General features: G+C 62.9%; 2 protein-coding genes across 10 annotated transcripts in view; one reads left to right on the top strand and one right to left on the bottom strand.

Moving 5' to 3' along the window:
- The window catches only part of BAIAP2 (BAR/IMD domain containing adaptor protein 2), a 70245-nt gene extending 62031 nt beyond the window's left edge, over window positions 1-8214 (top strand). The window contains exon 14 of one of the 2 annotated variants that reach the window (XM_030843190.2): window positions 7747-8214. In XM_030843190.2, coding sequence (XP_030699050.1) covers window positions 7747-7816 — 70 coding nt within the window. In that variant the 3' untranslated portion in view covers window positions 7817-8214. Of the gene's footprint in view, window positions 1-321; window positions 1853-7746 lie in introns of those variants that run through there. The other variant, XM_030843191.2, reaches the window with a different exon arrangement.
- AATK (apoptosis associated tyrosine kinase) overlaps window positions 1754-25693 on the bottom strand; it is a 46696-nt gene continuing 22756 nt past the window's right edge. Inside the window, exons 1-14 of one of the 8 annotated variants that reach the window (XR_009560296.1) lie at window positions 22810-24286; window positions 22296-22347; window positions 20323-20402; window positions 19662-19780; window positions 19417-19504; window positions 18346-18479; window positions 16978-17062; window positions 16780-16901; window positions 15203-15352; window positions 12129-14784; window positions 11886-12033; window positions 11497-11673; window positions 8976-10389; window positions 1754-8774 (exon numbers count right to left, since the gene is read on the bottom strand). Coding sequence is in view for 7 of the 8 variants with exons in the window: in XM_060290301.1 (XP_060146284.1) it covers window positions 10349-10389; window positions 11497-11673; window positions 11886-12033; window positions 12129-14784; window positions 15203-15352; window positions 16780-16901; window positions 16978-17062; window positions 18346-18479; window positions 19417-19504; window positions 19662-19780; window positions 20323-20402; window positions 22296-22347; window positions 22810-23403 (4446 nt within the window). In the remaining variant the exon portion in view is untranslated. Of the gene's footprint in view, window positions 11674-11885; window positions 12034-12128; window positions 14785-15202; window positions 15353-16779; window positions 16902-16977; window positions 17063-18345; window positions 18480-19416; window positions 19505-19661; window positions 19781-19884; window positions 20003-20322; window positions 20403-22295; window positions 22348-22809; window positions 24287-24349; window positions 24682-25693 lie in introns of those variants that run through there. The other 7 variants (XM_060290305.1, XM_060290303.1, XM_060290306.1 and 4 more) reach the window with 7 other exon arrangements.

Raw genomic sequence — 25693 nt, forward strand, 5'->3', positions numbered from 1 at the left:
CGGGCTGCCCACAGCCGCAGCATGACCCCCTCACCTGGTGGTTTTGTGGCCCTGCTCTTTCCTGGCGTCCACACCTGCTTGTCCAGACCTCGGCCAGGAGGGGGGCCCGCCCCTGGGCTCGTCTCCCCGGAACCAGCCCAGGCCGGTGCAGATGGCTCAGGGCTGCAGCCTCCTGAACCCCTGACCCGGCCGCAGCCCTTGTCCAGGCTCTGGGGGTCTCCTGTCACCACTCCCCCAGGGCCGGTGGCCAGTCGCGCGGCTGGGAGGGCAGCTGCGGGGGAGGTGTGCGGCCCGGCAGCTGTCCTGTGCTTTGTTTCACAGCGGCAGTGGCACGCTGGTGTCCACGGTGTGAGGACGCTGACCCCGGGCAGCTGCTGCTCAGAAGAGCTTCCGCCGTCTCCCCACCCCCCCCCACCCCGGTCTGTCTGGTCTCCATCGGTTTCCTCCTCGGCTCTCGTTGGTTTCTTCCTGGGTTGTTTCTCTTTCCCACTTGCCCCCTCACCCCCGCCTTTTGGTTCGTGACCCCAGACTCTGTGATCCCCCAGGGTCCATGGTGCTGCCCCATCTCCGCTCCCTGTGTTTACACGCCCCCACCCGTGTGTTGGGACCTGCCGCTGGGCAGCGCGGGCGGGGTGTCCTCGCCGCTACTCCCCATCCGCCGTATTCATGACACGCTGTCCCTCTTTGAAGGCTCACCGTGAGCCAGGTCTAAAAAGTTTGAAGAAAAAGAAAAATCTTTAAAAAACAAAAAAACAAAAAGATAAAAAACAGGAAAAGGACTTTTATTTCCTGAAAAACAAAAACAGATATGCATGGACTCCGGTGTACGTACTGTTATCTCTGCATCTGACCCCCCAGCACACGCTGGCACCTGTGTCAGGAGAGGGAGGGTGCTGGGGGCTCCACAAGGCTTGTGGCCCCGGGGGCATCCTTCCAGGCCGCATCCAGAGAAGGGCTCGGGCTGAGCCGGGGGGCCTCCTGAGGAAGCTGGCCGCTCCTGTGAGGGAGGCCGCAGCCCCCAGCCCTGCCTGCCCGCCAGGCCGGGCTCCTGACCGCTTCCTTGTCCCGGACGCCATTGGACGATGTACAGACCAGAGCACGGCGCCAGCCTCGGGGCGCCGTGACCGCACAGTGCACTGGCGGGGAGGGGGACCGGCCGCACTCGGACATTCCAAAGACTTCCAGAGACCACCCCCAACCCCACGTGTTCTGGAAATCATTTCTTTAACCAGCCTGTGAAGGAGTGAGGGCGGCTCTGGGCGCTACACCCCTGCACCTGCCGTCGGGGAGCAGGCAGTCCCTGCCCAGTCCTCCCTAAACGCTCTCGTCTCTCTGTGTGTCTTGGTGACTTCAGAAACAGACATGCTGGACTGAGTGGCTGGCTACTGGTATTGCCTCTTCACGCCTTGAATCTGGGAAGTGAGCGAGGGCGCAGCCGCTCCGTCCTTCCCGCCACGGGAGCCCCCGTGAAGCTGTGGACGCTCCTTTTTTTGATGTGATTTAGCAAAACCCTCCCACCCCCTCCCGTGGACTAGAACATGGCTGGTAGCATTTGTGAGAGAAGCAGCTCAAGACGCAGACAGACCCTGTTTTATAATTAAGGAAAAAACAAAGCCAGAACATGGACCTTTGTAAAAAGAGCCTTCTATGTTGGTGTTCTAATTTTGCTAAAAGATCTCAAATCCAGGGGATTCCATGCTCAATGGATGAATGTAGACACAAAACCGCAAAACTTGTATGAAGATGTAAAGTGCTGAAAATATTTTTCCTGTTTCCTTTCGTCTTTTTTTTTTTTTTAATCTGAATTGTGCCCTGTACTGCAGTCGTTTGAATAAAAGTTTTATTTATTGCATCGAGTTGGGTGTGGCGCCTCCTTCCAGCCCCTCTGCGTGTGTCCGGGCCACGTGCAAAGCCTGGCCTCCTCGCCGACAGAGTGACCAAGGTGCAGAGCGTGCCAGGCCACACTGCTCTCCCTGGGGGCGCCTGGGGAGGCCCGCACCCTGGGGGAGAGCCACGTGGGCCTGATCCAGGGACGCCCTGCTTGAGCTGCTCCTTGGAGCTGCCTCCCTGCAGACCCCTCCCGCGGGCTGGAGAGCCAGCTCTGCCCTGTGGCTGGTGGTACATGCTCCCGGCAGCATATGCTAGCTGCCAGGCGTCCCCCCATCCTCCATCCGGCTTATGTCCCCTCGGAGTCCTCAGACCTCACTCCCACCTGCTCCACGTGCATCAACTGAGCCCTGTGTTTCCTTGCAGTGCCGATGTGGAAGTGGCCAGATTTTGAGCGGCCCCTGACTAGAGTTAGTAAGTTGCCCTGGTTTTCTTATGCTGGGGTCCGAGGGTCTGCTGAGCCTGCGTCTGCTCTCGGCTCTGGGTCTTTGCCTCCCTGGACCTCTCCTTGGGCTCTCGGATTTCCTCCCTCTGGAAGCTTGCGGGTCTGTCCTGGCCCTCTGTCTGGGTTCCCTGTTGCTTCTGCTGGGTGCTTTGGCCATAATCGGGGTGAAGCCTGGTGATCAGCTGCGAGGCTGGCTTTGGGCTCCTTCGGCTGAGTGCCCCTCAGACCGGTCCCTGAGCGTGGGTCTGAGCCCGGCCTGGCTGGCTCCTGGGTTGGTGAGTATCGCAGCCCCTCGAGGGCTGGGGAGACCAGGATGGGTGTGGGGATAGCGCCATGGCCTGTGCCCAGGTGAGAGCCACAGGCACGCGGGAGCAGCAGCACGCATCTGCCCCGCAGGGGATGAGCAGATGCAGTGGCCCCGTTCTGCGCAGGCTCAGCTGCTGTCTGCCCCGACATGGCTCCAGGGGGCTACTCCAGGCTTCCAGAGCAGGCCCCAGGGGCCTCCTCCAGCTCCCAACTGGTGATGGTCCCTTCCCCTGTGCCCTTGGAAAGCAAGCGCCAACAGCTGGGGTGGGGCGTGCAGGGGGAGCCCACTGCTCTGGGCTCCTGTGCCTGGGTCTGGGCAGCACTGCTGCCCCTCTGCCCCACCCCAGCCCTGTCACTGAGAAGCCTGCTGCGCGAAGCTGGCACGTGGGCCCTTTACAAAGATGGTCATCACTTCACCTCCTTGGGTGTCATGGAGATGCCATCCTCCCTCCCTGTGGGCAGCAGGTCCTGGACTCTCCCTCTCCCTCCTTCACTGCCTTTCTTGGGTTTTTTTTTGGTGTGTGTGTTTGTTTGTTTAGGCCACACTGCGTGGCTTGTGGGATCTTAGTTCCCTGACCAGGGATCAAACCCGGGCCCCCAGCAGTGGAAGCGCAGAGCCCTAACCACTGGACTGCCAGGGTTTTTTTTTATCTATATATATGTTTGTTTGTTTTTTCCTGCCTTTCTCTTGATGAGTTGCAGTGTGAGTTCTGGAAAACTCTAGAGACAAGTGCTCCTGAAATTGGGGGATGGGAGAAATGACTTTGACCCTGGCTCAGCAGTGGGTGACCTGGGCCACTCTCCTCCCCTGCATCTATCCCTCTTCTTCCGAGATGCTTTGAGACACCTGCATCTCCCGCCCCCACCTCTGCTGCCCTCGTGGTCCCTCTGAGCTGGTGGAGCCCAGCTGATCTCACCCACTGGAGGTACTGGAAGGGGGTGAAGGCTCAGGGAGGCTCGTATGGCCTCTGCCTAGAACCCCACCCCTGGATGGAGGGCAGAGCCCCAGGGGCACGGCGGGCGGGGGTGCACTCATCTCTGGGAGCTCACAGCACGGCGGCCGCAGGGTCTGCCTGTCCTGATGATCCTACCAGGTGCGGGGGTGTCACAAGCCACCTCTGGTTGGTTGAGGGACGTTGCTCAACTTTGCCAGAGCTCACAGCCCTGGGAGGAGGGCCGGGGAGGAGAACGACTCAAGTCCAGAAGGGCCGACGTTCTGAAGTTGTGCCACGTTTTAAGAGGAAAACGTGGAGGAAGTTGAAATCTATGCTGTGACTGCTCTTCGCTCCTTCTCTGCCCCGGAGTCACCACAGGACACAAGCCACGCTTTGTGCTGACCGGGCTGTTCTCAGAACCACCCCCTTTCTTATTCAAGAAGTGGATTCAGAAGATAACCGAAGGTGATTCCACCAAATCCTCAGTGACGAATGTTTCATGAGCCTGGACCCGAATGCTGCTTGGCTGCAGGGGTCCCACCTCGTCAGGCTGTGGGGGTCTGCAGAGGACTGGGTGGTGGGGACAGCCATTCCTGGCGGGGGACCTGGCTCATGCCTCCCTTCACCATGCCCGGGACTTCAGGCCTGCCCCCCGGAGGATACAAATCCATTCCGTATAAAAGCTACCGGCTGTCCCTGTGTCCCTGCTCAGGAGGGGGACAGAGCCCAGCCACCAGTCGGGCACCTGAGTGCCTGGTGGCCCTGCCTGGGGAGGGGCCCTGGCATCCTGACAGCACTGGCTCTCGCATACTCCAGCGTCTCCCATTTGGGTCAAGAAGAGCTTGTTCTGTGTCTGGGTGGTCGTCTGTTGATTGGCCCCGGCGTCCACCCCTGGGCAGTGACGGACGTCTGCAGGACAGCAGGATCAGCAGTGCCTCAGGTCCAAATCTTGTCATGTTTTGTCATCCCAGTGTTGACCCAAGTCCCTCACCTGGGGTCACTCAGGTGCCCTCCCCGGGGGTAGCTCTTAAGCCTGTTCTTTCACAGAACATCCCAGAAGGTGGTGAGCACCCAAGGGGGCCTCACACTTCCTCTGATGCTGAAGGGTGGGAGTGTCCCACCCAGGGGTCTCTGGCTGGGGCTGCAGGAGGGAGTCGCTCCAGAGGTCTGGAGTGATTACAGCTGCCACCTCCTTCCTCAGAACCTGCAGTGTGGACAGCACATGCTTCTTCCATGGTCACACTGTTTTGGGGGACGGTGTGGGTCAGAGGCCAGACACCCTCTTCAGGGAGGTCTTCCTGGTTCAGGTGGTAGTGTGGGTTTGCCACTGACCCTTTTTTTTTAATTGAAGTATAGTTGATTTACAATGTTGTGTTAATTTCTGCCATATAGCAAAGTGATTCAGTTATACCCATATATGTTCTTTTTTATATTCTTTTCCATTATGGTTTATCACAGGATACACTGAATGTAATTTCCTGTGCTATACGGTAGGACCTTGTTTACCCATTCTATATATAATAGTTTTCATTTGCTAATCCCAAACTCCCAATCCACCCCTCTCCACCCCTCTTCCTCCTTGGCAACCACAAGTCTGTTTTCTATGTCTGTGAGTCTGTTTTGTAGATAAGTTCATTTGTATAATTTTTTTAGATTTTATATATGTGATATCATGTGCTATTAGTCATTCTTCACTTAGTATGAGAATCTCTAGGTCTATTCATGTTGCTGCAAATGGCATTATTTCATGCTTTTTTATGGCTAATATTCCATTGTGTATATACCACATCTTTATTCATTTATCTGTCAGTGGACATTTAGGTTGTTTCCATGTCTTGGCTAGTGTGAATAGTGCTGCTGTGAACATAGGGGTGCATGGATCTTTTTGAATTAGTTTCATCTGGATCACATGGCAACTCTAGTTTTGGGGGGAACCTCCAGACTCTTTTCCATAGTGCCTGCACCAATCTCCCACCAACAGTGTAGGGAGGTTCCCTCTTCTCCACACCCTCTCCAGCATTTGTAATTTGTAGACTTCTTAATGATGGCCATTCTGACCAGTGTGAGGTGGTACCTCATTGTAGTCTTGATTTGCATTTCTCTAATAATTAGCAATGTTGAGCATCTTTTCATATGCATGTTGGCCATCTGTATGTCTTCTTTGGACAAATGTCTAGTTAGGTCTTCTGCCCATTTTTCGATTGGGTTGTTTGGTTTTTTGTTGTTGAGAGGTATGAGCTGTTTTGTATATTTTGGAAATTAAGTCCTTGTCAGTTGCTTCATTTGCAAATATTTTCTCCCAATCTGTAGGCCGTCTTTTTGTTTGTTTACGGTTTCCTTTGCTGTGCAAAAGCTTGTAAGTTTGATTAGGTCCCATTTGTTTATTTTTGCTTTTGTTTTTATTGCCTTGGGAGACTGACCTAAGAAAACACTGGTACGATTTACGTCAGAGAATGTTTTGCCTATGTTTTCTTCTAGGAGTTTTATGGTGTCATGTCTTATATTTAAGTCTATAAGCCATTTTGAGTTTATTTTTGTATATGGTTTGAGGGTGTGTTGTAACTTCGTTGATTTACACGTGGCTGGTCACTGACCCTTTCTGATGAGAATGTAGGTGCGTCAGGACACACCCGGCTGGAACTCCCTTTTGCCCCTGGCTCTGGTCAGCACAGGTGCCATCCTCCCTTCTCTGGGTCCCTTCCCCTGCTGGGTCCCCGACTCTGGATGGACAAACCTGCCCCGTTTCCAGCCCCACAAGACCCCCCGCCATGACCCTGGCTGCAGACTGCCAAGGGCATGGAGCCCTCCTCTAGGACAAGAGTCCAGTCAAGGCGGCCGCCCCCGTGGCTGCCCTGCATCCTCCGTCCCAGGGCAGATGACGCTGGTCACAGCAGAACCTCGGTTTCAGAACCTCCAGGCTGCCCCTGCCTGGGGCCAGTGGGGCTGAAGCACATCTGCTCAGACCCAAGCCTGGGAGGCCAGAGAGGACCTGAATGAGGGAGACTGAGGCCCCGCCGGCTGGAAGGGCCTTTCATCAGGTGCAGATGTTCCGAGGCAGGGGTGGAACGGCTGCGGGTGCTGCCAACTGTCAGGCAGCATCTTGGAGATGCAGATCAGTCTCCTCTCACTAGTTCATCCTTTGGACTCAGTTGTTCAAAGTGCCTCAGTGTTTTAGAAAATGCCAGGTCCTCAGGCAAACACAGGGTTGCCCACCCCACATTCTATCTTCCTGGGCACCTGGACAGAGCGCCCACCCAGCTCCTGTGGACGCCCAGCCATGTCAGAGGCCACTCCCGCCCCAGGTAACGGCTCCCGTTCAGGCCGAGCCCTCCGTGTCCCACGTGCCATCCGTGCTGTCACCCTTGGGACTGCCTGACGTCCCCTGGCCTGCTCTCCTGTGCCGTCTCCACCTGGGCAGGTCCTCGGAGCCCGCCGAGGAGGAGAGGCCTCCGTGAGCACGAGGCCAGGTGCCAGCCCCACCCTGCACTCATCTCGTTCCATCTCAGCCCCTTGTCTGGTGCGTCTGTCTGTCAGCCGCAGCCTCGGCACGCAGGGGCAGGCACGGCTCCTCTCTGAGGAGGCGGTCAGCCCCTCCGCAGGGGCTGCGGGCGTCCACTCCTACCAGCCCCGTTGTCGCTGGGGTGCCTGCGCCTCGTGTCTGTCATGTCGGCATGGGACGGGCCACTCTCTGGGCCCCCAGGATGCATGGGCTGGGCTTGTGCGCTCTGCTGAGCTGTGGCTCTATGTGTCAACAGCTGTGTCCTTGCAGATGGGCTCAGCTGCTGCTCCCGGGCAGGTGGCGGGGGCGCTTGGCCTTAGGGGGCGGTGCACCGAGCTCGGGTGCGGCTCATGTGGGGCTGCCTCAGGTTGCAGAGAAAGGACCAGGGCTGATGTGGCGGGGCCCCCCCATGCCCACCCACCCTGCCTGTGGGAGGGTTGACGGTTTGAGGTGGGGCACCTGGGGGGGGGTGAGCAGAGGGTGGCGCACTGGGGCTTAGCTGGCCTTGTGGACAGCGCCCCTTTCTGGCTCTCCCCCGTGGCCTCTGCCACCCCCGGGCCCTGAGCTCAGAGGCTGGGCCATCGGGGTCCAGGTGGGTGCCGTCTGTAGCCACAGGGCGGCACTCAGCACCCCTCCCGAAAACCACTCAAACCACTCTTCTCTCCTCTTCTCAGGAATCCCTTCGCCAGCGTCCAGCTGAAGCCGACGGTGACCAATGACAGGTCTGCCCCACTCCTCAGCTGACGGCCACATCTGCACCCACTGCCTGTGGGGCCCCTCCTCCCACACCCTGACCTGTAACCTGTTTTGTTACAATCTGCTTGCTCCCCATTTAGAGAATTGTCTCCTTCCAAGCCCTTCTGCCCCCACCTCAATCTGGCCTGGGCTGGACCCCGGCTGTTCCTACAGGGTCAGGAGGTGGCATGGCCGTGGCCAAGGAGAGTGAGGGGAGCAGGGACCTGCTGCCTGGGCTGGGCGGCCAACCTTTTGAATCAGGCCCATCTGTCGTGTGGGCCAGGGAGCCCCCAAGGTGCAGGGAGGGCCATCGCATCAGCTTGTAGCTGTAAGGGGAGCCCCTGTCTGGTCAGTAATGAGGCCGCCCACCTGTAGTACGTGCCTGCGGCAGCAATGCAGGGGCAAGGGGAGGGAGGGGAGGGGAAGGGGAGAGCGAGGGCCGGCCTCCCTTCCTTGGATTTAGTATGAGCACAACTTCCTGGCAGACCCCTGATTGGGGCTTTGCTGGGTCTCCCCCCTGCCACTGGCAGTTTTGTGGGCCTCTCTGTCCCAGTTTCTCCCTGCCCACACCCTAACTAACTCCCATCCAGAACTGGCTGCAGGGCCCCCAGCTCTCCTCCCTGTCCCCAGGGTGGTCGGTGCTGTGGCCTGGCTCCCCAGGCTGTGTGCCATTGAGGGGGCCTACCCCAGGATTCCTGGGTGGGCCCCCTCAATGCTCTGGCTGTTTCCATATTTCAGCTGAAATATAAGATTTTAGAAGCTATCGGATCCATGCTGTTTGACATTTAAGGCTGAAATACAGCCGTGCTAATAACCACGTTGGTGACAGCAGTCCTTACCTCAGGAGACGTTCAGTTCCGGGCAGCGTTCGCTTGCTCCTCCCAGACCCTCCCAGGAGGGGCTCTGCGCACAGCCCAGAACACGAAGCACAGGGGGTGGGGCCCCAGAGGCTCTCACCTTGCAGAAGCTGGAGGCAGGCCAGGTGAGGCGAGGCAGGGTCACAGGGCAGATGTTTGCGGTGGAGGGGCACAGAAGCCCCACCTCCTCACAACCCACCTTGCTCCCAGCTCACCGCCCCCTCACCCGGCCTCCCCGTGCTGAGGGACAGGGGCCACCCCTGGAGAGGCAGGAGGAAGAGCTTCCCGGAGAGGTTCCCTCTCACCCTTACCTAGGTAGGGCCAGCTTCCAGGCAGGAAGTGAGGGCTGCAGGCGTCAGTCCGCTGGCCCTGTTCTGGGAAGACACCCCAACCTGGGCACCCTAGGGGCCCAAGGTCACTGTGTCCCTCCACCAAGGTGTGCCAAGGACAGCTAGAGGAAGGGGTGGTCTCCCTCCTGCATCCCCCAGTGGTCAGAAGGGACTATAGGGACCCCCACCCCAGCACAGCCCATGCCCCCTCCTGCCCAAGGCTTTATCTGCAGACTCCAAAAGAAAACACGCTTAGCATGAAGGCTTTTTTCCTTAGTTTTGATTTCTCTTAAAAAACAAACAGACAAGAAAGGAACAAGACGATCATTGTACCAGCATCATAAGCCTCAAATAAACAAAAAACAAATTCAAAACAAGTCCCCACCCACACCCCCACCCCAAAAGCAACAATAAATTTTATGTCTCTTTGGCAACAATAACTTAAAAGCATCCCTCTTCCATCTGTTCTGACAACAGCGTTACAAAAATACCCCCTGTGCTGCCCTGCCCCACCCTCCCTCCCAGCTCCACCCCTTCCCACTGTCTCCATCCCTGCAGTAGGAACCCCCTGACACTGACCGTGGGGGGCAGCCGCCACTTTCCTTTGGCAGCTGGGCCGGGCTGGGCCCTACCTTGCAGAGGGGAGCCACAGACACCTCTAGACAGGGGCTGAAGCAGCAGGACTGCGACCTGAAAGCCCCCCATCTTTCGGGCTGCCCACCTCAGTCCCCTTGCAGGGCTCCAGTGGGACCCAGGCAGGAGCTGGCCCATACCCTGTGGGAAGGGAGAGCTTACGGTCTAACTGATTCAGTGAAGGGGAAACAGCCACAGACTTGGAGCGGGGACACACGAGCCCGGTGTCCTCTTCTTGCACTGAGCAAACCCTGAACCGGCAGAAGGGGCAAAGGGGGCAGGGAGAGGCCGTCCTAGCAGGCCTGTACCTGCCCTCTCACCTGGGGTGAGGACACAGCAGCCTGTAATACACCACAGGAACCTGCAGGCAGGGCGTGCGAGGGCCCCTGGCCTCAGAGGCCAAGCAGTCTTGACAGCAGGGGGCCGGGGGGGAGGGGGCAGCTTCAGGGTGAGGGGCGGCTGTAGGGCATCCCTAGGGCCTAGCAGCAAACCCAAGTGTCCAGGACAAATCCTGCCCCCAGGGCAGCACAGGGCTGGTGTGCACAGATGCTCTTATGTCCAGCGCCTGCCCTGCTCCTCCAGGGTGCTGCATGGGGCACCGAAGCGCTTGGAAGCTGCTGCTGACCACTGCCAAGATGAAAGTCCCCACCACTCTTGGTCACCATCCTCGCTGCTGCCGGGGAGAGAACCGGCAGGGGATCCAAGCAGGGGCTGCCTGGGGCTCAGGCCTCTTTACAGCTGCCCCCAGCACCTGCTGTAGGACCTGGCAAACATGTTTAGGGAGACACTGGGGCCACAGGGACTCCTGAGAGCACCCTCCCCTCCAAGGACAGCCAGAGTCCCCTCGCCCAGGGCTTTCACCTGGCCTCAATCCCTGGCTTACAGGCCACTGAGCAGCTGGGGCTGCAGCAGGCCTGCCTGCCTGCCTATCTAGGTAGGAGCCAGACCATTATCCTTCCCGCCACATCACCAGGGATCGGGCCCAACAAAGCTCAACGTCAGCCCTCTGAGTCCTCTTTTTACAGGTGGGAAAACTGAGACCCGAGCAGGACTGGGCTGGCTAGGGTCACACACTCGCCTCCTGGTGACCTGCTTGCTTGTTCAGATATCCATTAAGGGCACACTGTGTGACACAAACAGACCAGCACATCCTTCCCTAGAGGCTGCAGCCACATGCCAAGGGCCGCAAGGGAGGGGCTGGGTCTGCCAGGGGGACAAGATAAGTAGGGGCATCTTAGTGGAGGTGAGCTTTCAGGGAAGCCTAGTAGAATGGGGTGGTGGCAACTGGGCAGGTATGAGCCCACCTGGTCTGAGGTTGACAGGAGTAGAGCTTGGAGAGAAGAGTGAGCTAAGGCCCCTGAGTAGGGCCCCACGTGGGCACCTGAGCCACCACCACCATCTCTGGACAAGCCATTAGATCTGAGATGGGGGGCTGGTGGATGAGGCAGACCAGCAGGGGCTGGGAAGGTTCTGGCAGGAGAGGCTGCTGCAGGTCAGAGAGCAGGGTGGGGGGCACTCAGTGTCCAGCCTGGTGCCTTCGGAGGAGGGAGAAAAGAGCGGGGCGGTGCGGGGGGTGGGGCTGGGGCAGGGAGTGGACATCCAACCTACATCCCGAGAGTGCTGAGCCAGCTTTGTCTGGGGCACCGCATCTCCTCAGGGCGGTGAGGAGACGTGCCAAGGTGGCCACAACAAAGAGGCCTGGCGTGACCTGACCTCTCTGAGCCTCAGTTCCCCCGTCTGAAAACTGAGCTTGTCCAGAAAACACGAAATAACGAGCGTAGGGCCTCGCGCCCAGCAGGTGCCCTTCCCAGCCGCCCTCACCACTGTCCTGACTCAGTATCCCCTCCCGCCAGCCCCACCGCAGCCTCACCTCCCACGGACCCGGAGTCCGAGTCGGTGACGTGTGTGATGGAGAAGCGGGACGCAGGCGCTGGTGAGACAGTGAAGCGAGAGAAGGGGCTGGGCTTGGCGGGCGCAGCGGGGACGCACGGGGCAGGCTCCTGGGCCGGCGTCGGCGGGAGGCCATCGTCCCACTCGAACCCTCCGCCTGCGAGATGCCCGCCGTCAGTTGTGGACCGGATGGGGGAGACACCGCCCGGAGCAAAAAGTCACGTCCAGGCCCCGCCCACCAGCTAAGTCACAGGCCCACCCCCACCCCGCCATGTTGCCCCGCCTCCATGAGGGCCCCACCCACCCCCGTTGCCCCACCCACCCCCGTTGCCCCACCCTCGCCGCCGCGTCACCCCGCCTCCAGCTCACCCTCTTCGGCCGCGGGGCCGTCGGGGGAGCGGTCAGCCCGCCGAGGCCGGCCGGGGGTGCTGGGGGAGCCCGGGCTGCCCACCGGGAACGTGGGGGACGACTCCTTGGCGCCAGGGAAGGGCTCCCCGAGCTCCCGGGTGGGGCTTTCCTGGAGGATCAGAACAGCACGAGTCTCCCATGGCTTCCCGTCCCGCCGCAGACCCCCACTCCGCCACGCAGAGCCCACCCAGGGCGGCTGCCCACCTGGTCGAAGAGGTAGACGGTGACGTCGTCGAAGAAGGACACGGCTTTCTTCTTGCGCTCCAGGTCCTCGCAGAAGGCCTCAGACAGGAGGCTGGGCATCTTAAGCAGGCTGCGCAGGTTGCGCGCACTCTGGCTCTCCGCCACCACCACTGGCACAGGCGGCGCCTCCTCCTCGCTCTCCTCGCTCGGCTCCTGGATGCTGTAGCAGCGGAGCTCCTCGTCCGACTCGTCACTGTCTTCGCTGTCGTCCTCTTCCTCCTCCGGCCGCCCCTCTGGAGCCGCGGGGACTGCCGGCAGGGCCAGGCAGAGTGGGGTTCTGGGGGCACCTGGACCCCCTGTCCGTTCCTGCAGGCCCGACCCTGACAGCAGTCCCAGGGTCTCCTGGAGCTCGGGGCGGTGGCCTTCTGAGCTGGGCCGGACCGGAGTCAGCAGGAAAATCTTAGAGTGCCCGGGGCTGGGCATGGGTGGCACCTGGGCTGGGTCTTGGGGCCAGGGAGGCTCCAGCCTGGGGCCCCTGGGGCAGGCGCTTGGCTCTGGGGAAGAGTCCTCAAGCAGTGGCAGTGGCGGCACCTCCCTGGGGCCAGAGCCCTGTGCCTCCCCAAGCATCCCCAACTCAGGGGAGGGCAGTGCAGACGGCAGCCTGGGGCCCTTCAGGCTCTCCAGATCGGGCTCTGGCCCGGGGACTGGGACACCTCCTTGCTTCTCCTTGGGGCCCAAGGGGGGCTCTGGCTCCGTGTCCAGGTCTGAGAAGTAGGCAGAGTCGCGGTAAGGATTCTTCTCGCTGAGGCCACCCAGGGAGGCGGAGAGACGAGTCTCTGGCCCGGGGCTCTCACCCTCTGAGGCCAGCTCCTCCAAGGCCTCAGGCTCACAGGGCTCATGGGCCTCCTTGAGTACAAACTCAGGGGACTCATAGTTCTCTGTGTCATAGCCGCTGTCCAGGGCTCGGGGCTGCCCGCCAGGGGGGCCAACAGCTAATGGGCTGAAGACCTCAGAGCCGCCATCACTGGCTGAGGATGGGATGTCCAGGGAGTCCAAGGAGTCGGGGGTCCCCACCTGCTTCTGTAGGGAGCGGAAGGCTGGTGTCACATCTGGTTTCTCAGCCTGCGGGCCGTCGCTGGACAAGTCAGTGAAGACACCAGAAGTGGCCTCAGTCGTGTCTTCGTCTTCACTGCCTGGTGCCTCCAGCTCAGGGGAGCTGCTGCCACTGTCGCTGTCCAGGGCCTGGACTGGCTCAGTGGCAGGCTGTGGGCTGCCAGTGGGCGTGGGTGAAGCAGGCAGGGTGGGCGGGGTGCTGGCCTCCTCGGCAGGAAGCAGGGCTCCCTCTTGGGATGGGGATGGGATGGAGGGAAGGGGCAGCTGGAGTCCAGCAGAGCCCTCGGCCTCCTCTGCAAGCCTGGGCTCTGCCTGGGGGCTGTCACCACCACTTCTGGCTGCCTCTGTCCACGGGGATGTGACCAGGCACGGGGCAGGTGTCAGGCCCTCAGTAGGATACAGATGGGGGAGGCCAAGGCAGCGGCCCATCTCCTTACCAGAGGAGGCCCCCTTTGGCCCAAGGAGAGACTCTCTGAGGTCCTCTGGGATCAGAGGATGGCCCAGCTCAGGGACGGTCTGTAGGGCCTGCTTCACACCAGGGCAGCAGTCCGTGTAACCTGAGAGGCCCGGGACCCAGAATTCTGGTGCTCGGTTGCTGCGGTTGTTGTTTGCAGATACATTGGAGCTCCAGTGTCTGTGCTGGGCAGTCCTGGGCATCCCAGCCTCTCCCAGCTCTTCCCCACCTGGGGATGGTTGGGCCCTGGAGCTCGCGGAGGGGGATGTGCCCAGCGGGTCCTCAAAGAAGGGCGGGCAGAATGCCCCCACGCCCCAGTCAATATCCTCTGCTCTGGGCTCCGCCAGCGTCGGGGTCTCCGGGGGGGGTGAGCGTGAGGTGCAAGGCAGGTCACGGGCATGGCTCCTGCATAGGTGGTAGTCGCAGTGGCCCCAGGGGCCATCAGCGGGCGGCGCGTGGCCCAGCAGTGGCTCCATGACCAGCGAGGCGGCCGTACTGCCGTCAGAGTCGTCATCATGGTCACTGCCGTCGGGGCGCAGGGTGGCAGCGAGGGTGCTGGGGGCACAGCCGGCACAGTCGGGGTCGTGGCCTGCGGCAGGCGCGGGGTCTTCCAGGCGGATGAAGTACTCGCTGCCCACCGAGGGGCTGTGAGCACTGAGCACCGGCACCACGCCTGGGGGAGCACCGTCAGGGACGCAGAGCTCCTGCAGACGCGCGTCTCGGCCCGGGCTCAGTGCGCCCTCAGGTGGCGGGAAGGCATCGGAGCCGCGGCCGGCTTCCCACTTGTACTCGAAGTTGAGGCCACGGCTCGTCTCAGTCACCGTCAGCACGTCATCACCATCCGTGTGGAAGCTGTCGCCAGCAAACTGCTCCAGCAGTGGAAAGGATGAGGTGGCCGCAAGCTCGCCCATGCCCCCCAGTGCCATGCCTGCCGCCCCCAGCCCGGGGCCCACGCTGCCCCCCACAGGCCGCAGTGAGCGCCAGCGCCGCTCAAACTCCTCCTCTGCCTCGGTGGCACCCTTGGCACACAGGTAGGACAGCAGCAGGTGCACCTCCTCGGCCGTCGGCCGCTGCTCAGGCTGAAGCCAGCAGAACTGCATCACCTCATACCTGCGGGAAGGGATGCCCTAGGGCTCAGTCCCTGCCCCCCCACGGGTGGTAGTGCCTGGCCAGGACCCCAACCCCCAGGGAGTGAGCCAGTCCGCCCTCAGCATGAGGGTCTGAGTTCCGCCCCTTCTCACACTCAGAATCCCGAGGGCAGTTACGGGCATCTCCTGAAGTGGGCGCGGTGGTGTGGGAGACAGCAGTGGACTAGGGCACTGTTACCTCAGCTCATCCCTGCCAGGGCTGCAGGCAAGTTTGTGTTTTGGATAAAGCGGCCATTCCAGTGTAGGCACAGGGTGGGGCCCAGAGGTCACTGCTGGCCGGGGGGAGCCACTTACGCTCTGGGGACTCGAAGCACCCCCCTTTGTGTTGTCCTTCCTGCTGGGGACACCCCCAGCCCCGCCTGGCCTCACAGGGTCCTCACCAGCGGTCAGAGAGGGTCAGCTGCAGCTGGGGCTTGGGCAGCTTGAGCTGCTGCTCCCGGACCGCATAGGCCAGCACCTGCCGGTCGGAGTGGTGCGGATAGGGCTGCGCTCCCAGCTCGAAGAGCTCCCAGATGGTCACGCCCAGGGACCTGTGGGGGTGACAGCCATCAGAGGGCAGGCACGGCTGGCCAACGCACGGCTCCAAAGGGTCTCGAAGACTTGGGTGCCAAGGGCAGCTCCTGTCATCACACCAGCAGCCAGAAGACGGCACCTTCCTTCAGTAAATGGGCAGCGTGTGCCCCCTGGCCGGGTCCGAGCCCACGCCCAGGTGCTTGGACAAATAAACGCCAGACTGGCCTCCCACAAACCCAGTCCATTTGTTCACTCGTTCACTCCCGTGCCGGGCTGAAGCGCAGACACTGCCAGGTGCAGGAGATGCCCTGGAGAAGCTCCCAGTCCTGCCAGGCACCTGTGGAGGCCAGAGGGAGGGAGTGTGCTAGGGTGTGAGGCAGAGAGAGGGGTGAGTCTAGGGACACCCCAGCCAGCAGGCCAGGCAGCCAGTGCACGCGGGGCTGTGAGAAGGCAGCTGGGATCTTTCCAGTGGGCGGCAGCTTCACCCAGCTCCCGGGAACCCCAGGCTGTCCCACGAAACTGGGGGCATGAGGGACAGCAGATTTGGCGACAGAGACGTCACAGTGGCCCTGGCCAAAGCCGTCTAGGGGAGGGACCCCAGTCAGTGTGGGCTGGTGGGCAGGCAGGGAAAGGTCAGCCAGAGGAAGAGGCGAGTGGGGGAATGGAGTGTCCGTGACGGGTACAGTTAATGGCTCAGGGGAGACCCCTGGAGAGCTCAGGAAGGGGGACTGGGCCCTGGATCCAGGCCCTGAGGGTTTATCAGGAGCAGAGGGGGGCCAGACAGGCCTGGGAGGCTGGGAGGAAGCAGGAGGGGGAAGCAGAGGCTAGTCAAGGTCAGGGACAGGGGACCACCACAGCCAAGCCTCTAGAGGCTGTAGTCCTGGGTCCCAGCACCCGCTCTGTGCCCAGCCCCAAGCCTCCAGGCTGCAGTCACAGGAGACCCCAGCCCCACTGTCCCCTCTCAATGGGAACAGGTGCTACCACGAGGCCCCATGTCTCATCAACTTGCCCGAGTGCTCTGACCCTGATGTCTTCGGGCATCGGCCCAGCGGGCCCTGGGAGGGGCAGGGCTTCCTCCACAGACCCCACCGCTCTGCCAGCCCAAGTGCTGTGGGCCGTGGCACCGGGCAGCGACAGGGGGCCCCAGAACCCCCACGACCTCACCTGGGGGTGTATGTGGCCACCTCCCACAGAGCGACAGGGCTGCACAAACACACACGTCCTCACACCTGTGGCCTTGCTTGGCGCGGCCAGCCTGCATCCCCTCCAACACCAGGGAGCCGGCAGGCGGGTGGGACTCAGCCCCCCAGCGCCCCGCATCCTCACTGGACACTCACGCGGCACCGGACAGGGCAGCCATGAGGGCTGACAGCCGCAGGTGAGCATCAAGTTGTCGGCTCTCAGGGGTCCAAGTCCTCATGGCGACTGCCGGGCCCACACTCACCACACGTTGCTGGCCTTGGTCTGGTCCACCACCAGCAGGTTGCAGTGCACCTCGTCCACCAGCTCAGGCGCGATCCAGCGCAGTGGCACCCACAGCTGGTCAGCCGTCACAAAGTAGTCCTCCTGTCGGCACACGGGACAGTGGTACCCCGCGGGCAAGTGTGGCCGGCCCTGCCCCGGCCCGAGCCGGCCCACTCACCCTGTATTTGCCGTGAGACAGGCCATAGTCGCCGATCTTCACCGTCAGGTCGGCTGTGAGCAGGCAGTTCCTCAGAGCCAGGTCACTGAGGGTGGGAGGATGGGAGGGTGGGGTCAGCTGGCAGTGCCGGGCTGGGGCATCCAGGGCACTGAGGGGACTGGGCCGCTTGTCGCCGAGGGCATCCTGGGCTCGGTTCGGTCGGTGGGTGGGTGGAAAGGGGCATCTCAGAGGCTGCCCGCCCTGCCCCTCACCCAGCACTGGACACTTTGAGGGTCTGAGTGGATGGGGCCACACACGTTAGAAGGCAGACAAGGAAAACGAGGCCCAGGGCCAGCTAGAAGGTGCCCAAGGGCTCTCCTTGGACGAGGTCTGCCTCACTGGAACCCCATCCCCTGACCCCAGTCTACTCCCCTGCTTCTCCTGGGACACCAGTCTGCTGAGCAGTCCCTCGGGGGCGAGCCAGCCCAGGGACACCGCAGTCTCCTCCCGCCCGCCACACTGCCACCCTCAGCTCCCTGAAGGCAGGCATCAGTGAGGAGACTGAGTGCCCCAGGGTCCTGCCCCTGCCCTGTGCACACACGGCCCCTGGCAGGGTGGGGGTGTGGAGTGCCCGCCCAGCAGTGCCGCTCACCCCCGCCTTTGCCTCCCACCCACGGCCGGCCTTGGCTGCCGGCTCCTCCCCTGCCTGCCTTGTGGCCCCATGGGTGTCTGGGGCCCAGGGCACTGGGGCAAACGCGGGGTCAGCACACATCGGCCAAAATGCTGCTGTGCCGGGGCCACAGATGGGCGCCTGGGGCTGGGTGGGCTCGGCGGGCCGGTCGGGAGGCTGGCAGCGGCCCTCTTCAACAAAATCACTGATGCTGGAGTTGCCTTGTCATCACTCAGCACCAGGATATTGTTGGGGAGGACGGCCCGAGTGCTGTCCGGGGCCGGCGGGGCCACGCAGCGCCACTTCTTCCGGCATGTCCCCCTACGCTGGGCCCTGGCCCGTCTGTCCGAATTCAGGGGCCAAGGCGGGAAGCAGGACAGAGCCACCCCTCCCTCCGGGCCTGAGAGAGACAGAGGAGAGTAGGGGCCGCCGTAGGGCCACCAGGCGGCGCTGACCACCCTGGGGACAGAGGATGGGCTTCAGGCCCTACCGCATGCCCAGCCAGGCCAGCTGGACAGTGGACGTCGCCTGGCTTAACCCTCCTGCAGAAGCAGGTGTTCAACTCCCATCTGCCCGGTTATTATTTGACAAGATCCCTTTGTACAGTGGTCCCTAGAGGCTGAACAAAGACTAACCCGGTTAATTGAGGATCCACCTCACGCGGCCCCCGGAGCAGGTGCGGAGGCCCTGCAGAGCTCGTGGGCCACCTGCGCCCTCACCTGTGCACGTAGTTGTTGCGATGCAGGTGCAGGACGCCACAGGCCACCTCACAGGCCATGCGCTGCAGGGTCAGAGGGTCGGGCGCCATGGACTCTGCCACCCGACAGCTCCGCAGGTAGCCCTTGAGGTCCCCCTGCCGAGAAGGGCAGCACTGTCACCTGCTGGTGGGGAGTGGGTGCCCGTGCAAGCCCACCACCCGGCCCCGCCCTCCTCAGCAGGGCCCACGGGGGGACCAGGCATCCTGCTGCTGCCACAGGGCTGCCGCTGCCCAGAGAAGCCCGTGTCCGCCCCCCAGGGGCCAGCTCTCAGTAGGATGACCCCGCAGGCAGCGGACACTTTCCCCACGCTGACAGCCCCAGCCCCAGGCAGCCTTGCGGGCCAGCAGGGTCACATCCGCATACAGACCCCTGGGGCCCAGATGCTCGCCACCTCTCAGCTGGTGGGTGGCAGACAGGCCACACGAGCAGTGACGCTGAGCCTGGGCGGAACCCAGAGCCGGTGGCCAGAGTGTCCTCTGGCAACTCCTTGACCCGCTGATGACCTGCTGACGCCGCTCAGCTCCAGGGAGGGCCCAGGCATCCTGGGGAAGCCCTGGGAGGCTACGCCAGGAGTCCAGAAACTAGATGGTGGGGGGGCCCACGTCTGTGGAGGCCGCCTCCCTGTCGGCAAGCGGCTCAGCCGTGTGTGTGTGTGTGGCGGGGGGCCTGAGAGCAAAGTACAGGCGAGGCCGTGGACTCGACGCAAGGGCCGTGAGCCCCCCGAGCGGGCCGGGGTGCCTCTCAGGAAAACCTCCGTGACTGGGAGCAGCACAGGCAGATGGGGGAGCCCCCCTCCCCTAGGGTACAGTGGAATCCCAGCCCGGACGGCCGCTGTCTCTGAGCGGGGGCCACCTCCTTCCTCCCCCAGGCCGCCTCTGGGAGGTAGTGGTGCAGAGCCACCTGGACCCCACTTTGGGGGGCATGTGAGGCCCAGAGGGTGGGGGTGAGGGGTCCCCGGCTCAGCAGGAAGGCCAGGCCCACCTTCCAGTAGCGTAGGGCAGGGGCTGGAGGGCCAGGGAGCGGGCGACTCACCATCGGGCAGAACTCCATCACCAGCAGGTAGGGCGTCACCTCGGCGCACTGGGCCAGGCACTGGAGCAGGTTGCTGTGCTGCAAGGCCCTGCGGGAGCCAACAGGCTGCCCCCTGACTCGCACTCAGGGCAGGGCAGGAGCAGGGCAGCACAGAGCTTGCCTTTGTCTACAGGGCCCACAGCCCCACCTCCCGGCCAGTGGCCCACCCCCTCCTCCGGCTAAGCCTGTCCCCAGGTGCCACCCACCTGTAGGGCTGCGCCTCCTCCAGGAACTGCATCTGCTCCTGCACGCTGGCGCTCACCTTCAGCTCCTTCACCACCACCTGGGTGCTACTGATGCCCGAGTTCACCTCCCCGAGGAATACCTGCGGGGCAGGCGTCACCAGGTGGGCGGACTCCACCGTCCCCAAGCTCTGCCCCCAGCCTTGCTCTTCCAGCCAAAGCAGTCTGTTTCTGTGCCTCAACGTACTCATCTGCAAAATGGGTTCTGGACCGCTCCTGGGAGAGCGAGCCCTCGTGGCTGTAATACTCCGTCTTTTGTGTCTGCCTCCCCTAAGGTCCCCGGCTGTTCTCAGAGCTCTGGGGGTCTGCAGTGAGGAAGATGGACTCCTTGTCCCACCCAGGCTGGTGGTCAGGGAGAAGCCAGGAGCCAGACGCTGCTCCCCATCCCTGCCCACTCAGAGGCATCTCCCAGCATGACACCAGGATCTGCAGAGAAGAGGCTGCCGGACCCTGAGGTCCCCAGGGAGGGGCCCAGTAGACTGCGCCTTGAGAGGGGACCCCAGGGCTGGGGAAGTTTCTGGGAGAAGCAGGTCGCCAACCCACCCTCTCCACCTGCCAGGCAAAAGAGCGGACCACGCTGCCAGTCCCTCCCCCATCCCCACCAACCCCTGGGACGGCAACTCACCTTCCCAAACCAGCCGTGGCCAATCTCCTCCAGGTACAGGAGGCTGTGCCGGCCCAGATCTGTGGACTTGAGCAGCTGCACTGTAACAGGGCAGGGGGCTCAGAGAGGCCAGCTCAGCCTCCATCATTGCCCCATCTTCTCTCGCCTGGCCCCTAGAGGGGCTGCCTGCATGGCCTGTTCTGGGGAGCCACCCAGAGCCCCCTGCTCCCTCCTGATGGGGACGGCCATCAGGAGCAGGGCACCTGCTGCCCAGGGGAGCTGTGGATCTGCAAGCCGCATCCATGCATCTTTCTGAGTGGGTCTGGGAAGGCTGTGCCCCAAGCTACAGGGACAAGCCAGGCTGGAAACATCAGGGCCTGGAGCCGGGACCAGCGCACAGGCAACGCTGGGCAGGCAGTGTGGCTGGGGCGGAGGCCATGGGGAGGAGGGCAGTGGAGTGGCCCGTCCCCTCACCCCTGCCGCAGGCTGGCATTCCAGCGCCAGGCACGCCAAAGGCTCCTTTGTTGGGGGCTGCTTGGCACAGCCCTGTACGGAACACACTGGGCCCATTCTCCTGCAGGCTGGGCTGGGTGAGGTCAGCAGGCAGGAAGGGTCAGTGAGGGCCCCAGAGGAAGGGCCAGAGCTGCTGAGCCCACCCACACCCCGCCTGTGCCCCAAGGGATTCCCCGAATTCTGCTCCCACGCCAACTGCCCGGAGGGCCCAGGGGACAGGCTGAGCCTAGCAGCCAGTAGACTCCAAGGTGAGGGGCTGCTCCCAGGGACTGGAGACCCTATGGAATGTTGACCTTGATGCTGAGCAGAATTGGGGGTAAGGGGTCCCACTGGGGCCCTGAGTCCCGGGGCTCCTCCCCCTGAGGTCCAGCCTGGGGTCTCCCCAAGCAGGCTCAGCAGTCTTGACAGTGGGGCAGTGATGGAGGTGGAGCGTGCTGACTGCCAGCCAATGGGAAAGGTCTCCTGGCAGCTGCAGGAGGCGTGGCAGGCCGGGTCCCGGGGTTCTGGGGTCCGCACCCAAGGGGCAGCACCTACAGAGCCAGGCTGGGGAGCCTGAAGGCTGGGGAGCCTGAAGGCTGGGCCACCTTCCCCCACGGTTTCGAGGGGTAGTACCTGCTGCCCAGGTTTTTAATCCTTGACCTCCAGGTGGGCTGCCCTCCCAGCATCACCCAAATCTCTCCCCTCCCCAGAAGCAGGGCACCCTATAAAGGACAGAACAGGGCTAAAAACTAGAAAAAAGCATGCAATCACTGCCCCCTCCTGGATCCCTGTCCCCCCGCATCCCCAGGGACAGTCCCTTAAGCGGTGGAAGACACTGGGTCTCAAAGATTCCTTGGGGTCCCAGGCACACACTGCCAGGGGCAGGTGACAGGCCCAGGCCAGGGGTACAGTGTCCCCTGAGGGGACCCCTTGCTCCACAACAGCTCCTAGCGTCCAGCACTGTCAGCACAGGCTCAGAAACTCCCATGGTCACCCAGGAAGGTTGGGGGGCTTCCTATAGCAGAGACCCCACCTTCAAGATTTTATGGGGTGGACCTTTGAGTCACTCAACAGAGTGGGACCTGAAATTCCTGCCTAACTGGTGAGGGCTCCTCTAGGAGACACCTGCGGGGGGGGGGAGTGACAGCCATGGTGCAGGGGGTGCTGGGCCCAGGCCAGCACCTTGGAGGCCCCCAGCCCATGGCGAGGGCTGGGCTTCGGGGTGGGCAGCACCATGGTCAGGACCAGCAGAGCCCAGAACACACGCAGGCGGGGCAGGCCTACCCATCACAGGCCCTGGTGCCAACAGAGCCCCCCCTGGGCCTGACACCCTACTCAGTGAGCCTGGAGGAGCTGGGGGTAGGCGCAGGCCTGACCTAGGAGCTGCCAGGGAGGGGGCCTGGGGCCAGGGACCCCACCCACCAGCCTCCAGACACAACTGGGGGGTTCTTGCAGTGCTGAATCAGGCAGATGTGGGTTCAAAGCCCAGGTTGGCCACTGACCTTTAACCTCTGGAGTGTGGGCCCTGCATCTGCCATGTGGGTTGCCAGCCTGCTGGGGGGACCACGGGATGGGGCGAGTGGGAGACATGGCAAGGAAGCCACAGGAAGAGGCCCCACCTGCACCTGCACGCGCTGGGGGGACCCAGGCCCCTCCTTCCCCCACCCCAGGGTCCTGAGCAAAAGGCTCCACCCACAGAAGGAGCCCCAAAGAGCCCCTCCCCCCCAGTGGGTGGGCCCTGCTCCTGGGCACCACGGAACCCATGTACGGGGTCCAGCATCCCAGGGACTGCAGAGAAGTCCCTCCTCCCAGCACATAGGTGCCCACCCCAGGACCAGAGGGAGCAACCCCCACCCCCTTTGCACAGTAGCCCCAGCTGGCCCAAGCCTGCTCACAGCGCCCCAGGTCCCAGCAAAAGGGGACACACACCAGCTCCTTGCCTCCCCTCCCCGGGAGCACTGACCCCAGAGCCACACCCTATGCCCACCACCTGGGCCCACCTGGGGGCTCACTCACCTGAACGCCCGGGCTGCTTGGCCATAGGCAGGGAGACCTCGGTGAGTGGCAGGACATACACGTCGGGCCCGTTCTGAGCCGCTGCTGCCGGGGAGCCCTGTGCCGAGAAGTCGGCCGGGTACTCTTCCCCCTCGGCATTCTCAAACTCCTGGGCCAAATGGGTGACACACGCGGTGAGCTCCAGGGCTCCCCAGAAGGGGGAGGGACAGGGGGCAGGGCAGGGAGAGAACAAGGGGTGCAGGCCAGCTCTGAAAGGCCCCTTTCTTCCCAGAGCCCCGCTCCCCCCAGCAGCCCTGCCAGCTGCCCCCTCCACCCACCTCCTCGCTCCTCAGGGCAGAGAACAGACCCCACTCCTCGGCTGCCCCCTCCGCAGGGGCACCAGCTGCCCCAGGAGGGCGGGGTTTGGTTTGTGTTGGGTGGGGAGTGGGGATTCACCTCCCACGGGCAGAGCCTCAAGGGTGGTGGCCGTGAGCCCCAGGGCAGCCATGCCTCGCCCAGCCTCAGCCCACCCACATCCACGCCTACCAGGCTCAGGGCAGGGTAGGCAGCACTGGTGGGGGGGGGGGCGGCTGGAGGCCAGCTGCCCCTGCCCATCCAGAGTCAGCCCTCCACGCCGCTCAGCCACCCCACCTCCCAGCAGCCTTTGCCCTGGGCGGGGGTACCCCATGGTCAGTGGCTTCAGGGTCGTGGCTGGGGAATCCAGGACAGGGGCTCCATCATCCCACCCACCCTGACCCAGCAGATAAGAAACTAAGCGCCCCTGCTCCTCCCAGACAAGGAGCGTTCCTGAGAGCCCACCCCCCGGCTTCACCCCCAAGCAGGTGGTAGCTGGCAGCACCACCTACTGCGGCCATCTGCCTGCAGGGCCCCTGGACTTCGACCCAGGAGGGCGGGCGTCTGTCCGCTCCCCGGGCTCCTTAAGAGCCTGGCCCTGGGCACCGGGCTGGGCCCCGGGCACCGGGCTGGGCCCCACCTGGCCCCGCTATTTTCAACTTCAGCTGCCCCTTCGTCTGTCTGAGGAAGCCCCCTCACATTCCTGAGCCATGGCCAAGTCTCCCAGGAGCCCTGGGCCACAAGCAGAACCACAGTACTAGCGCCACAGGCCTGCCTGCCTGACCAGGACAGACCGCTGCCAGGTGGGGAAACAGGCCGAGGGACTTCCAAGCAGCTGCAGCGGGGCCGCCCCTGTGGCCAGGCGGCTGGACTAGGAGCCGCAAGGCCTAGGTTCCCTGCCCGGCCCTGTGACCCGAGGACCCTCCTTTCTCTGGGCCTCGATTTCCTCGGCTGCAACAGGGAGGCTGAGAGCCCTCTGGGTGTCCTTGCGGGCCGGTCCCGGCCTGTACCTAGAGATGACAGAGCCACTGGGGACAAGGCCTGCAGGGACTCCCCCTCTCCAGGGCCTGGGAGACCACCCTTGGGCCCCGGGGCTGTCAGAACCAACCCCCTCGCCCTGTAATCCCAGCTGCGGCTCCGCAGAGGCACAGACGCCCGCCCGCCCACCCACCCACCTCGGGGTCTGGCCCTGGCCCCAGCCTGTTACCTGACGGTGCCACCTGGAGGCCCACCGGATGGAGCCAGCAGAGCGGGTAATCAGATAGGACAGTGTGAGCATCACTGCCCAGCCCCTTCTCCCAGCACAGCTCCAGGTGGGAGAGCCCAGCACTGGCCCCCCAGAGCCCAGGCGGGAGCCTGCTATGCAGGCAGGCCCTCCCACTGAGGCGCACTGGTGCTGGAATGTTCCGGGCACCATGTTCCCAGGAGGTGAGGAGGGCACGGGTAGGAGGGGGCCGCACTGGCCCTTGTTTGGGGCCTTGTTCTCACAGCATCCTGAGAAGGGGCTGACATACAATAGCCTCAAGGCCCAGCCCTGGCCCCCCCTTCCCCTCCCTCCTTCCCCCTCCCCTCCACCCTCCCTTCCCCTTCCCCTTCCCATCCCCCTTCCCCCTTCCCATCCCCCTGCCCCCTTCCCATCCCCCTTCCCATCCCTTCCCCCTTCCCATCCCCCTTCCCATCCCTTCCCCCTTCCGCTTGCTTCTCTGGCCCCAGGATCCTCCAGGAAAATGCCAGCATCGCCTGGCCCAGCCCACTGTGTTCCTGCAGGCCAGGGAGACAGGGCTAGGCATGCGGATCCCCAGGCAGGGGCTTGGATGCAGAGCCGAGGCTCCCAGGGCCATGGCCCTGCTGCCCAGGCCCTGAGCTCCACCAGCCCACCCCTCAGACAGCTCTGGATGGCCCTGCCGTGAAATGTGGCAAAGACACCTTTGTAAAAGGCAAGTGCTGCGCAGATGCCAGCTCCCCGGCCCCTCTGTGATGAGACACAGCAGGGGGAGGCGGAGGGCACTGCTTCTCTAAAATGGGGGTGACCAGGCTGCAATGTGGGTCACTTAGTATGGAGATGACTGGGGTGGCGGGCTGCTGTGCTGGGCCACAGGACAGCCCCTCCCCTCCTGACCTCGCCAGGCCCGGGAATCTGACCTCCAGCCAAGGGCGGGGCAGCTGAGTGGGCGGGAGAATGACCACAGGCGGTGCTATGTGCTAAGTCGGCAGAACTCAGCCCACAGGGCTGGGGGGGGCTCTGGTTGGGCCCCTCAGTTCCCAGCTTTTTCTCCTGGTCCTCCATGCTCAGAGCTGCAGCTAAAGGTAGGGAGCAGCCATGGGCGCTTCTAGGATTGGGGAACAGCGCCCCAGGGATGCCTCTGGGCCACCATCCTTAGGAGGGGCACCTCAGCCCTGGAATCCCGCCCAGGATGACCCCGGGAGCTTAGCCCTGCCAGGGCGGCCAGAGAGAAGGCGGGCCCAGCCTTCTAGCTGATGCTCCATGAACAGTAATGATCACTCCTGCTGTCCTACCGCCCTGATTCCTACGTGGCGCACAGTCCTTTCC

This window comes from Globicephala melas, chromosome 20, assembly GCF_963455315.2.
Source record: "Globicephala melas chromosome 20, mGloMel1.2, whole genome shotgun sequence".
NCBI lineage: Eukaryota > Metazoa > Chordata > Mammalia > Artiodactyla > Delphinidae > Globicephala > Globicephala melas.